General features: G+C 42.2%; 1 protein-coding gene across 3 annotated transcripts; it reads left to right on the top strand.

Moving 5' to 3' along the window:
• The first annotated feature begins 6,711 nt into the window (after positions 1-6,711).
• LOC121453521 (zinc finger protein 397-like) lies at positions 6,712-13,384 on the top strand. Of its 3 annotated transcripts, none has more exons than XM_041660371.1 (4): positions 6,712-6,865; positions 8,313-8,788; positions 8,996-9,137; positions 11,678-13,384. In XM_041660371.1, exons 2-4 carry the CDS (start codon positions 8,375-8,377, stop codon positions 12,703-12,705), a joined length of 1,584 nt encoding a protein of 527 aa, XP_041516305.1. In that variant the 5' UTR covers positions 6,712-6,865; positions 8,313-8,374; the 3' UTR covers positions 12,706-13,384. The 3 variants fall into 3 exon arrangements, with proteins under 3 accessions (XP_041516305.1, XP_041516303.1, XP_041516304.1); XM_041660369.1 differs by having other exon boundaries at positions 6,712-6,895; XM_041660370.1 differs by lacking the exon at positions 6,712-6,865 and having other exon boundaries at positions 8,242-8,788.
• The last annotated feature ends 598 nt before the right edge of the window (positions 13,385-13,982 follow it).

Genomic DNA, 13,982 nt, shown 5'->3' with positions numbered 1-13,982 from the left:
CATTTCTGGAGCAGCCCTGACTTGTGTAGCCAGGAGGTGGCAGCATGCTCCAGCAAAATTTCACCAGGTTGCTGTGAGCCGCCCTTAACTCGTGGCTGCAGAAAGGTAAGCTAAACAAAGAGCTTCTGGCTCCAGCTGACTGTTTTCAATGCACCTAGAATCAGGGATCTTGGAGTGGGTTCAACCAATAGACAGCCCCGAGCCAATGCTACTAACCTGTTTACTAAGAGTAATAAAAAGAGGACCTCAGGGAAGGAAGAAAGGAAGGAGGGGGAGATGAAGAGAGGGAGGGAGGGAGGGAGGGAGGGAGGGAGGGAGGAAGTTCAAGGAATCTGGAATCTCGTACGTAATGATCTTTCAAGCCAATACACATGATTAACAATTGATCTGTTTTGAAGGCTAACCCTTTACCTACTAACATAGATAACTGCTGATTTTAACGAAATCAAACAGCTACAAAAACTAGTGGGGATTTTAAGTTGGTTATCTTACTAATTCTGCAGATATGTAAATCCTTCATTTTTGCCAAAGACTTTATCCCTGGAGCGGGGCCCTTCTGTTCAGACTGACAGTCAATATACTTATACCATGGATCAAACCTATGTTTCTGACATGTAATAATGAGACGATAATTTTAGGCAAACAGATTTTAAAGCAGATATACAATTAGTTGTCTGTTTGATTGGATTTGATTCTGCCAATAGCAAAATGTATTAATATGGATACCTCCCAAATCTGTTTTATTCTGCCAGGCTGACAGGCTAACCTACAAACCATTAGTTAATTAACTGAATTAGACCTTCAAGAGTTCCTGGCGTGCTTTTGAAACCATTTTTCATTTGAGTGCTTCCTTTCTGTGTGGTTTCCTAGGAAACGGAAAGATGAGTTACTATTTAAAACACAACACTAAACTGATGATTTGTCGGCTTAGCCTTGTCTTCAGGAACAAAGAGCAAAAGGGTCATAACAGCAGAGTCCTGGAGATGGAGAGATGGCTCAGTGGTTGAGCACTCACTGCTTTCCAAGAGGGTCATTTGTTCAGTTCCAGCACCAGCATCAGGCAACTCACAACCACCTGTAACCCCAGCTCCAGGGGATCTGATGCCCTGTTGGGCCTTCGAGGGCTTCCTGAACACTTGGCATAGATACACAGAGACACATACATTAAAAATAAATAAATAAATAAATAAATAAAAATCTTGTTTTGTAGACATTCTCCAGAGCAAAGGCAAAGAAATGGGCAGAGTGAAATGAGAGAAACAGGTAAAGAACGAACAACTGACCAAAGACCTTCATTACAAGTTCAGTTACGATGTGGTCGGCAGTGTCTACACTAATGCATGCAGTTGCATATAGAGAGTTAGTATTTTTTTTCTTCAAGGCTATTATCAAAAGAAAAAAATATATCACATATCAATCCTGTTACCAGATTGCTGGCAGTTTATTTAATAGTTATTTGACACTATAAGGCAGTGATCCCTACATTTAGAAATGTATCAAGCAATAGAGTCCGAGCCAGGTTCTGGTCTGGTGCTTCACGTGAACCCTGAAGCCTTGGTGAAATGTCCCTGTCCACCGGTCAGCCAGAGCCCTAGAGTGACCAAACCACAGAAGAACAGTTGTTTAGCCTCTCCCCCCAGTCTAGCACATTGCTCACTAAGTTACTGAGTGCAGAGCTGCTAGCCTCCCCCAAGTCTAGCCCCTCGTTCACTAAGTCACTTGTTGGGTCCAGAGGGGTCGCACAAGAATGGGGGACAGACCACCAAAGTCTTGTAAACTAGGAACAAACTTTATTCCAGGAAAAAGAAAAAAAAATCTCCATGGGGCACAAAAAGCTTATCAGCTATAGCTGAGACCACAGCCAAAGATGGGCTTGTAAGGCTGTGGCCATGGGCTGTTTCTGAACTCCCCTTTTTATAGTAAGAAGCAAGTGTTAGGTGTGAACAAAAGAATTTTTATAAACTTGAGGTAAAACTCAAATACAAATTGTTTTTTTTTTCCCTTACAGTTTCCATTAACAGGATTTTTCAGTTAAACTAGTGCTTGTATTTAGCCCATTGTTTCTCTCTGGCACTTTCTGCTGGTGTTTCCCAAAGCTCTGCACTCCCTGATACTGCTGATTTTGGGTAGCAGGGAAGGGTATGGGAAAATGCACAACCAAAAAGTCACGTACATCCCATCATTTAAAGGTTAACTCAGCTCACATCAGTTGCTGGTCATGAGTGGCCGGGGGGTTATCTAAAACTGACCCTCAGTTTGCAGAGAGACTCTCAGTTTGCAGAGGGCCGCTTCAGCCTTGCAGACAGAGCTATGGGTTGTAAAACAAAGTAACCCACTGTTAATAGTTAATCCTAAAGCTGTTGACAGCCTGCTCTCATTCTCCTAGGCTTACAACTTTATATTTCTTTATTTCTACATTTCTATTTCTGGAGCATACATTTCTATATTCTTATTCTTAGACTCTTCATTCCTCCCTTGGATTTGTAACTAGAATCAATTCATTTTGATTATCTTAAAGGCCCTGATTTGGACTTTTCTCAGCCTGTTTTGGGGACAGAAATGATGTATTCTCTTCTATAGCTGCTTCAAGCTAAAACAGGTCAGGGCCCAGAAAAGGTGAAAGGCTAGTCAAAGGTAAGGAGGAAATTTAGGCAACGGGGCACTTATTAGAAGATCTGGACTCAGCTAGAGACAAGCTGCATTCATATTGACTGGATTGGTCCATGGTAGTTTTTAGCAATTTCAGGGCTCATAGGTTGAAGTCAGCAGCTGATGCCTGGATGTGTCTGTCAGCCGAGTGGAAACCTACTGAAACAGATATAGACTAGAGACAAAAATTAAAATTTAAGAATTTAAAGGAAAATTTATAATTGGAACTTTCAGGGAAGGAGCAAAGTCTCAACACAGGAGAGGGAGAAAGACACCATCCTTAGGAATAGACAGACAGGGAATTTTAGGTTGTACTTATCTGGAGTTCTTTTAATCTGTGAGAAGTGGATTTAAGTCTCAGGACTTCCTCGGTTCTCTGAAGCTTACATGAATTTTTTTTGAAGTTTATGAAAAGTTATAGGTTTTAGACATATTAACATCCCCTGTTTATAATCTGTACTGATATTTACATTGTAGAAATGGCAGTATACTTGTGCCAGAAATGAATCTGGTTGAAATCATTAACATTTTTTTTTCATTATCCAAAAAACTGTGAACTGTGACAGAGGTTTTCTGAAAATGAAAAGCATCTTTGAGGTCTATGGTTAGGAAACAATCAAAGGGAATTTGAAATCTTGAGCTTGCGGCTATGGTGATAGAGGTGGTTCTCTGCCAGAGCTCGATTAACAGCTTATCAGAATTTTGCCAATTACTGTTAAGACGATGAAATTTTGGAGTCTTAATATAACAGTATCACAATGAGAGAGAAATCTGGAACACATTTTATTTTTTAAAATACCTCAAATCATTTTTTCCTTATCTGCACTTAAGCCTTCTCATCCTCAGAGCTTTATAATGTGAATTTATACACCTTAAGTTACTTTCTTGTGCCCTGAACATTCTTATCCTCAGACTTTCATAACCTGCATTTACATATCTTAATAACTTGCATTTGCACACCTTAAAACCCTTTCTTAGACCCTCAAACATTCTTAGATCCTTACATCTTAAGTTTTGCGTCTTAAAACATCTTTTATTTAATTTTCCAGTAAGGACAGGTGACCAACCACTGAGAGCAGTCACTGCAAAGTTCCTTTAAACGAAGGAATGGTAAGAAGTCATACTGAGATCTGTTTTGTGAGTCTCTCTCTTTCCCTCCCTCCCTCCCCCTCTCTCTCTCTCTCTCTCTCTCTCTCTCTCTCTCTCTCGCTCTCGCTCTCTCGCTCGCTCGCTCTCTCGCTCTCTCGCTCTCTCTCGCTCTCTCTCAAGTTTGGCAGCAAGGTGAACTGTATCTAGGCTTAGTTTTGGTTCTAAGAGAGCGAGACCTGTGACCAGAATTTTACAGGGAACTTAGAAAGCAGCTGAAGCCTTCGTTGCTGCTTTTAAGCTGGCAAAGCTATCAGTCGTCTAACAGCTCCAGAGTTCTGAGAAGAAGAAATTATACCTGAGTTATTGATTTAAAAAAAATGGCAGAGACTTACTTGCTGGCTTCCCAGACAGCTACCTCCGGGTCCTCCATGGTTGATGAGGGCAGGTCGTAGGGCAACATCCGTCTTCTGGCTGGCAGAGGTAGGCTTGCAAGGTGTCAGAAGATCCCACAGGCTTCTGTGGAGTAAGGGCTCCAAGGAGGACCAGCCTACCTTTTGCCTTACACAACTCGAGGCAGTCCATCTTCCAGAGTCCTCTTTTCTCCACCAGGGCCTTTGCAGCAGTTGAGTAAAAGGCAAGTTTTCTCAGTGGCTAGTGCTGCCATTTTTGAGACCAGTTTTGGGTAGAGATTCTTCTGTCCCGATCGGTCTTCTTTGGATGAAATAGGGGAACTGTCTGGAGCTGGTATGTCTCTCTATTACAAAAAGCTTTTTAGTAAAACATCTTAAATGCCATTTTCTGTAGATTCTGTCTATTAGGTATATCTGAGCAGACACCTTTGACACCAATTATTTGCCTTAGCACACAGGGGACCAGGTAAGGCTTCTCCCTGCAATTAACCACATCAGTATTTAGCATGACTATAACCAAAGAGCTTGATCATTTCTAAGATGACTCTGAACTTGTACTTCTTAACAGTCTGTTATATGTTAGCAGCCTTCATAAGGCTAAGGCTTTATATTACATTCCTGTCAGATTTAGTCTGAAAAATAATGGCTTTGGATCAAAGGTCTTTTAATATCAAAATGAAACATTTTAATTGTAGATGATGGGTTCATTAAAGAAACCGAGATAGCCATTCTATGGGTAATAGTTCCAGGTCTAGGTTTTCCTTTCTCTTTCACTCTTGTGGAAACCCGACACCATGTAAGAATGTTCCGGCTGACCATCCTAATGATGGATGAGACTAAATACAAGGTGACATTCTTGAGTGGAGAAGAGCAGGTTGCTCTAGCAGAAAGGTAGCACCAAGCCCAGGAGTGTTAAGTGAAGCCACTTAGGCCTTCCAATCCTCATTCAAGCACCAGAACTGACATCTCAAAGCAAGGCCCGGCAATCTCTGCTAAACACTGCTTGCATTCCTTGCCATGGATCTGTGAGCAACAAGACATTTGCTGCAATATCTACGCCTTTAGAGTGGTATGTTATCCTGCAATAGACAACAAACACCAAGCAATATAATTCTGACAGAAAATCACAAAGGGGATAAGAGATAGTTTATTTGGGAGAGAACTATAAGTGGTTGTGGTCAGGGGATGCAGATTTGGGCCACCCCAAATTAGATGTTCCAATGTGGAAGCAGTTTCATGAAGTTTTTATAGTAACAGAAGAACAAAGTATTGAACACCAAGACACATTTTATTGTGTGGAGACATCAGAATCAGATTATAGGCCAGAGGAGAAAGCTCAGCTATAGGCTTCGATGCTATCCTGAAGAGTCCAAATATAAGAATATAGAAATGTAGATTCCAGAAATAAGAATGTAGAAACAAAGAAATATAAAGTTGTAAGCCTAGGAGAATGAGAGTAGGCTGTCAGCAGCTTTCTCAGCAGCTTAAAGATTAACAGTGGGTTACTTTGTTTTACAACCCATAGCTCTGCAAGGCTGAAGCGGCCCTCTGCAAACTGAGAGATCTCTGCTAACTGAGGGTCAGCTTTTAGATAACCTCCCGGCCACTCATGACCAGCAACTGATGTGAGCTGAGTTAACCTTTAAATGATGGGATGTACGTGACTTTTTGGTTGTGCATTTTCCCATACCCTTCCCTGCTACACAAAACTAGCAGTATCAGGGAGTGCAGAGCTTTGGGAAACACCAGCAGAAAGTGCCAGAGAGAAACAATGGGCTAAATACAAACACTAGTTTAACTGAAAAACCCTGTTAATGGAAATAGAAAAAAAGGCAATTTGTATCTGAGTTTTACCTCAAGTTTGTAAAAATTCTTTGTTCATGCCTAATGCTTGCTTCTTGCTATAAACAGGGGAGTTCGGAAACAGCCCATGGCCACAGCCTTACAAGCCCATCTCTGGCTGTGGTCACAGCTAGCTGATAAGCTTTTGGGGCCCCATGGAGAATTATTTTTTTTTAATTTTTAATTTTTTTTCCTGGAATAAAGTTTGCTTCTGGTTTAATAGACTTTGGTGGTCTGTCGCCTCAACGCCCTCCTCTGGCCTCTGCCTGCAATGCATGGTACAAATAAACGTGCAGGAAAAACATTTATAAACATAAACAATAAACATAAAAAAAAAAGGAGGAAACCCCGACTTTGAACCCGAGTCTGTTTGAAGCAGACAGGAGCGCCCAAGGCACCGCAGCTTGGCTTTGTGCAGTGACTAGGGCTGCACAGGGGACGAGGCGTCGACTGCTACTGCTCGCTGGTGCATTCACTCATAAGTTCACTCTTGTCAGAGATCACGAAAAACCGCTGTCATAGAAGGAAAACATGAATAAGGAACTGGGGAACCGGGAGAAAGAGAAGGGACTCAAGGGACAATGGAGCTGGCGGGTGGAGGAGGGAGAAAGACCCCATGTGGGAGGGGCCTGCGCGCGCGCGGAAGGGGCGGAACGGACGGAGCAGCCACACACGAGCGGAAGGGGCGGGGACGCGCCGCGGGTCTTTGTGGTTGCTGTGCGCCGCCGTGGCTGCTCCCGCACGGGCGCCGGGTCTGAGCAGAGGCGGTGGCCCGTCCCGTCGAGGCTCTCGACCGCCGCTTTCCGCGGGACAGCTCAGTGGTGCCCCTAAGGCCCGCGCTGACGCTGTGCTGTAACCCGGAAGCGAATAGCAGGGTGAGAGCCGCGGGCTGCCGAGGAAGCCAGGTTTGTGGCGGGTGTTTGCTTAGCCTGGTCGGCGAGCTGCGCTGTCTTCGGCGCCTGGGGTCTCTGCCCACGGAACCGAGGTGCCGTGAGAGAGCCCCGGGCATGAAGGGAGCGGCAGACAGTGAGGGGCCAGGAGAGTTTCAGGCTGAGTTAACGGGTGGCCCGTGCTCCGTTACCCGTAGGGGACTGCAGTGGTGTGACTTGGGCTCCTTGGCAGGGGTCGGGTTCTCTGGTGGGCACGGGGCTGGGTTGATGTGTAAGCTGGGACACGGGACGGTGCACTCGCCGCCTCCGTCCCGGTGGGGAGGGGGCTCAGGGCCGGGTTTTTAACAATTAAAGGACATACAGATCTCTGCATATACCCGCTCCAAACATCGTGTCATGTTCGCTCCATATCCCCACATCTAGGACGTGATTACTACTATATTTCAATTGGATTTAGAATACTCAGCTTTTGAGAACCTAAATTGACTTTTTGCATCCATAATAGCATGTTTTTTTTTAAACCCAAGCCAAGTATTTTACAGGTACCGAATTCCTCACTAAATTCATTCATAAGCCAAACCTTTCCATAATACTAGTTCAAAACAAAGCCCCCATACAGTAAGTGCCTCCTATTCGCTGAAAACTTCAGTATACTAGCAGGACCAAACGGCGAGTATACAGCAATATTTTATTTAAACAAACTCATGTTTAGTGCAAATTTTTAAATGTTACTACCTTAAATGTAGACTAACACTACGTGCTATAAAAAAAAAACAACTAAAAAGAAAATTAAGCTAGCATTCTATTCTGCCAAACGCTGGGCATAATGTTACATGCCTTTAATCGTAGCACTGCAGAGGCAGGAGGATCTGTGAGTTCAAGACCACCCCAGTGTACATAGCAGGTTCCAAGACTACATAGACCCTGTCTCAAAAAAAGGGGGAAAAAATTTGCCAAAGTATTATTATTCTTAGGTTTCTGAATTTGAAGCCTGTATTTTATTAAAATTTTCTGTGGCTGGGGATGTAGCCCTGTGATAGAATGCTGTCTCGCATGACGAAGGGCCTGGGTTCAAGTCCCAGCACTGTCAAAGGGGGACAAGGATGTGGCTTAGTAGCAAAGTGTTTGCCTGCCATTCATAAGACTGTGAGTTCATTCCCAGCACTGAAAAAAGTTCTGCTTTATATATGGAGTAAAGAATTTAATCAGAAACATGACTGAAAAGGAAATAATCTCACAATGTAATTCATATTAATATTGCATTCTTACACTTCTAAACATTTTTTCTGTAATTATGAGTTCCACACAGTAGCGCTTTGATCTTAATTCTTTGTCAAGTTATTTAGTTTAAGCCTGTTACCTTTCAATATTACAAGTTTTTAGAGATTTTTCTTTCTATGCTATAAGTTAATAGTGTTTTCATATCTTGTAGGATCCTCTCCCACGCACAAAGCTCAGTTATACTAAGGTTTCTGTAAGCTATTTCAGCCCAGAATGGCTATGGAATCCAGAGCAATTTCAACTTTAAACCCTCAGGATCATCAAGAAGAAGAATTAATACTAGTAAAAATAGAAGATAGCTTTTCTTGGAGTCAGAACTGTAAACAGAATGGAAGCACCCAATCTTGCCAAGAATTGTTTCGCCAGCAGTTCAGAAAGTTTTGCTATCATGAAACACCCGGGCCCCGAGAGGCGCTGTGCCGACTCCAGGAGCTTTGCCATCAGTGGCTGATGCCAGAGCTGCACACAAAGGAGCAGATCCTCGAGCTGCTAGTGCTGGAGCAGTTCCTGAGCATCTTACCTGAGGAGCTGAGGGGATGGGTCCAACAGCATGGCCCAGGAAGTGGTGAGGAAGCTGTGAGTCTGCTGGAGGATCTGGAGAAAGAGTTTGATGATCCAGGGCAGCAGGTGGGAACAGAGATATGATGTTTTGTTGGGGAATGGGGGGATACAACCTCGATTATGTAGTATCTTATCTGGTTAAAATATCTCTCAGGAACCACAACCTTAATATAACAGTAGCACATACCTATCTCTACCACCCATCCTTCATCTGTGACAGGGACCTCATTAACCTGTTCAAGGTTTTTACTAATCATATTTTACTGGTTTCAGGTCCCAGATAGTCCACAAGGACCATCAGTGTCATGGAAAGATTTGACATATCTTAGAGAATCCCAGGATTCAACAAGCATCCAAGTCCGGCCTCTGAAGACACAGCTAAAATATTGGAAACCTTGCCCTTCCTCTAAAAGTGGTAAGAATAGAAAATCCTTAGATTTATGTAAGTTAGGCCTCTGGTTTTGAAAATGCAGGCTTGCATTTATAAACTTGTTGCATGTGAATATCACTTGTATTAATGAAAACCAGAGGTGCTCACTCCAGCAGCTGTGACCCTCATGAATTGCAGTCATCTTCCTTGTATGACCCTGACATTGATTCACTTCATTGTTTTGTAACTTTGAAGACTGCTAAAAATGTCTAATACTGTAGTCGATAAGTTTCTATTCAAGTAACTTTGAGGCCTTCGTGAGTGGTTCCCACAGAGAAAAGCAGATGCAGCCTAGTGCAGTAAATTATGGAATGCACGTAGGCACTGTGTGGGTGCTGTGGCAGCACATAAAGTGGCTCCAGACCTAATGTGAGAGTCAGGGAGGGCTGGAGAGTTGGCTGCTCTTGCAGGGGACATGGGTTCATGGCAGCTTACAACCGTCTATAACTCCAGATCCAACACCCTTTACAGATCCCTCTGGCACCATATGTGTACTTGGTACATAACATACCAGCAAAACACCCATATACATAAAATAATAAAATAAATCTTTTAAAAAATTAAATATTCAAGGAATACTTTCTGGAAGAAGAAACATCTAAGCTGTAATTTGAACTAGAGTAAAGAAAACCAGGTAAATAGGTAATTAAAGCCATTAAAGTGAGAATACAAACCGTTATGGAAATTATAAGTACTTTAATTTGACTGGAGAATTGATAAAGGAAGGTATAATGAAAGAAAATCTGAAGGAGAAAACGAGGCACAGTTGTTACAGCCTTTATGTCACACTGGTCCAGATCCTATGTGTAAAGGGGTGCAGCTAAGGGTAGTGGATAAGAAAATGTCGTTCAGAACTCAGCTGCAGAGTCTAGAAATGATTTGAGAAAAACAAGACTAGAAGCTTATCAGACACTTGGCATCCAAGAGGCTATAGTGAGTGAGGAAACCTGTGCTACTCTGAGGCATAGGGAAGATTAAAGCTGAATCTTATTCCTCAGCATTGAAAGCAGATCGTGAATGAGAATAATCTGAATGTGATAAAGTTTCAGTCTTGAACGACTTAGTTAATAATGGTACTGTTTGTTAAAAAAAAACCTGATGTATTTGATATGGTGTATTTGGGTATAAATATAAGCAAAACTTCAATATGACAGTCCCAGGTAGAATTGAAGATCTGAGAAGACATAAGCTTAAGTGCAAGTACTAATTGAAATCTAGGGTAAAGTTTCAACAGTGAAGATACAGAAAACCCAGTGTAGACTCTGAAGGAGTGTAGTTTTTAAGTGACTAGCCCTAAAATCTAAAACAACAGGGAGAGAAGGAGGGCACTCTCATTTCTAATTCCAGCCTTTAGATGGCTATAGGCTTGCTCTTGGTTTGAGGCCAGCCTGCTCTGGACAGTGAAAGAAACCCTATCTCAAGAGGAAACAGAACAGTGAGAGGTATGGCTCTCAGTATCGTGCTACAAAAAGACTAAGATCCAAAAGTACCCCTTCAATTTATACAGTTATAAAAGCGGTGACCTTGGCAAGAGTACTGCCAAGGAGCAGTAGAGTTGAAGAGAAAGGCAGACTAGAAACCAGACTGCAGAATGGGATGATTCTAGACAAACCGTTTCAAGAAATTTCACTATAAATGTGAGGCTGCTCAGCAGATACATAGGCACAGAGCTTGGTTTTTAAGGAGGGCGGGAGTGACCTGTATGTAAGCTGGTAAGTGGGATTGTCTTAGGTTTCTTTTGGGTTTTATGGTAAGATATCCTGGCTAAAGCAACTTAAGGGGAAAATGGTTTGTTTTACCTCATGATTACAGATTACATTTCATTGTTGAAGGACAGTTAAAACAGCAAGAACGTGAAGCAGTGAGTTACATCCACAGTAAAGAGCAGAGAAGGATGAAAACATGCATGCCTGCTACTATACTCTTTTCTCTATTTTTACACAGTCCAGGACCCACATCCAGAAATGATATAGTCCACAGTATGCTGGGCCTTTTCACATCAATTAACAGAAGACAGTTTCCCTCTCCCAGAAACGCCCACAAGCCAACCTGATCCAGACAGCCTCACTGAGACATTCTTCCCTGGTGACCCTAGATTGTGTTGGGTTGATAATTAAAAACTAATCATTACAGGAAGTCAATTTAGAAAGAGACTGAAAATAGTAGAAAAGTAATGAGCACTTGTCCAGTTGATGTCTTAAAAGAAAGGAAAGGTGAAAGGTAAGGGAAGATAGATGTAGACTTTAGCACTGGAAAAGAGAAAAGATCCTAGGGGACAGTGACATCTTTCTAAGTGGACCCTAGAAGGGTCTATTTTCTCTTACATAAAAAGTATCTTAAGTTAGCCATATGGAGATGACATATAATCCCAACGACTTGGAAAGTTGGGTAGGAAGAATCCTTTGAGACAAGAAGTATCAGGCTAACCTGTGGAACACAGAAAGACTTGAGAGTTTTGAAGAACCAATGTAAATTCTGGAGTTTTACTAATTTTATTTTGTTTTGTTTTGATTTTACCATGTCAGATTCTAAGAATAATGAAACAACAGCAAAAGAGGACATTTCAGAAGAAAAATCACCAGGACTCTGTTGGGACCCTTCATTTAGAGGTGTTAGTGAGCACAAAAGCAACTTAGAGTGGCAGCAGAGAAGTTCCCCTCTCCATAGGGGTAGTTTTAGTCAAGTGATCTTCACACACAAATCCTTAGCAAAGAGAGATCATCATGATGAATCTCAAAGATGCTTAATTCTAAGTACCAACTCTGTAACATGTCAGAAAGTTTCTCCAGAAGAGAGACCTTACAGATGTGATGTATGTGGGCACAGCTTTAAACAGCATTTCTCTCTGACACAGCATCAGAGGATCCATACTGGAGAAAAGCCCTATAAATGCAGCCAGTGTGGGAAGGCCTTTAGTTTGAGGTCATATCTCATTATTCATCAGAAAATCCATAGTGGTGAAAAAGCATACGAATGTAATGAATGTGGAAAAGCCTTCAATCAGAGCTCAGCCCTCACTAGGCATCGGAAAATCCATACAGGTGAGAAAGCTTGTAAATGTAATGAGTGTGGCAAAGCGTTCAGTCAGAGCTCTTACCTAATTATACATCAGAGAATTCACACTGGAGAGAAGCCTTATGAGTGTAACGAGTGCGGGAAAACCTTCAGCCAGAGCTCAAAGCTTATTAGACACCAGCGAATTCACACAGGAGAGAGACCCTATGAGTGCAGTCAATGTGGAAAAGCTTTCAAGCAGAGCTCAGAACTGATCACCCATCAGAGGATACACAGCGGAGAGAAACCCTATGAATGTAGGGAGTGTGGAAAAGCCTTCAGTCTGAACTCAAACCTCATCAGACACCAGAGAATTCACAGTGGAGAGGAACCCTATCGGTGTAATGACTGTGGCAAGACCTTCAAAAGGAGCTCAGCCCTTGTTCAGCACCAGAGAATCCATTCTGGGGATGAAGCTTATATATGTAATGAATGTGGGAAGGCTTTTAGGCACAGATCAGTGTTGATGCGCCATCAGAGAGTACACACTGTTAAGTAACTTAATACAGTGATTCATAAATAGTTTATTTTTCTCTATATTAGCCAGAACGTTGACTTTGGAGCAGGATTCCACAAAGGTAGTTTTAAAAAAACAAACGGTCTTTAGTCAGTCTAACTTGCTATGTGTAGCACTTCCTGATGCCACTGCGAATTTTCTTTAAAACTTCCTGTGATTGACCAGAGCAAGATAAAGGACCATTCCTTTGAGCTTTGCTCTTAACATTAGGAATACTCAGGAAAATAAAAAAAAAAAGTAATGTAATATTGAGACCTCATTTTCTATGAGAACGTCATGGGAAAAGGCTTCATCCTGTCTGTCAGTACATCCTATTGTCTGTACCAGATAATATGAATGACATGAGAGACTGCTTAAGAAATTCAAAAGTTTTTTACTCAACAGTAGCCAGTCAACAAGAAAAGTGAGCAAACAATTTCATTGATGATTTGTTGATCCCAAGCCAGGCTCAAACTGAGCTTGAGAAGAAAAAGATGCAAATTAGTTTAGACAACCTGAGGGCCCTGTCCATTCCCCACCCATGTACTGGGTATTGAACTTAGGACCTCACATGCTAGGCAAGTGGTCAGTTCTGTTATTTTTTTACACCGGCTTTGTGCCAGTGACTAGAAATAAAATGAAAAAAGATATTTCTACAGTCTAATGGCCATTACCAGTCAGGTAATGACACTTTAGTATGGTCACTATTACAGCCTTTGGGGGTGGAGTTCGGGTTTATCTGTGTAGCCTTGGCTGTCCTGGAACTCTGTAGACCATGCTGACTGGCCTTGAACTCAGAAATCTGCCTGCCACTGCACACCAAGTGCTAGGAGTAAAGGCGTATGCCACCACTGCCCTGCACTTTCCCCATTTCCCTCTTGTGAAGAACTCTGGATAAAGGATATTGAAGTGACATGAAAAATGAGTTAACTAGGAAGGAAGATAGGCCAGGTTACAATGAAAGAGATTGTTTTGTTTATCACCAGGAACAAAATATGGAACATTACCTATTGAGTTCAAAATTGGCATCCTTTCTGTGAGACAGGATTACAGCCAGACTCTCAAGCACTGCATATGAGCCTATGAAGTTTCTATTAATAAACTCGTAAAAACCTAGAGTCCTTGGTCAGTGTGGCCTAATGGTAAGGGCTAATCAGTTTCCCAGCACAACCTGAGACAATGTTTAAACTACAGAGAGTGGGAGGAGTCCATTATATAAGATCAGCCTAGATGCAGACTCTTTGGGCTCTTTAGACAATATTGGAGTTGCTGTATTAAAA

This window comes from Microtus oregoni, unplaced genomic scaffold (genome assembly GCF_018167655.1).
Source record: "Microtus oregoni isolate MIOR12 unplaced genomic scaffold, Mior012 000011F_ref0000422, whole genome shotgun sequence".
NCBI lineage: Eukaryota > Metazoa > Chordata > Mammalia > Rodentia > Cricetidae > Microtus > Microtus oregoni.
The sequence above is the reverse complement of the archived record's forward strand: the minus strand, read 5'-3'. Positions and strand labels throughout refer to the sequence as shown.

Bases quoted from the DNA above. Each gene is read 5' to 3' on its own strand.
- LOC121453521 (XM_041660371.1), top strand. From the start codon at position 8,375: ATGGCTATGGAATCCAGAGCAATTTCAACTTTAAACCCTCAGGATCAT. The intron at 8,789-8,995 runs GTGGGAACAGAG...TACTGGTTTCAG, and splicing joins TTGATGATCCAGGGCAGCAG to GTCCCAGATAGTCCACAAGG. The intron at 9,138-11,677 runs GTAAGAATAGAA...TTACCATGTCAG, and splicing joins TTGCCCTTCCTCTAAAAGTG to ATTCTAAGAATAATGAAACA.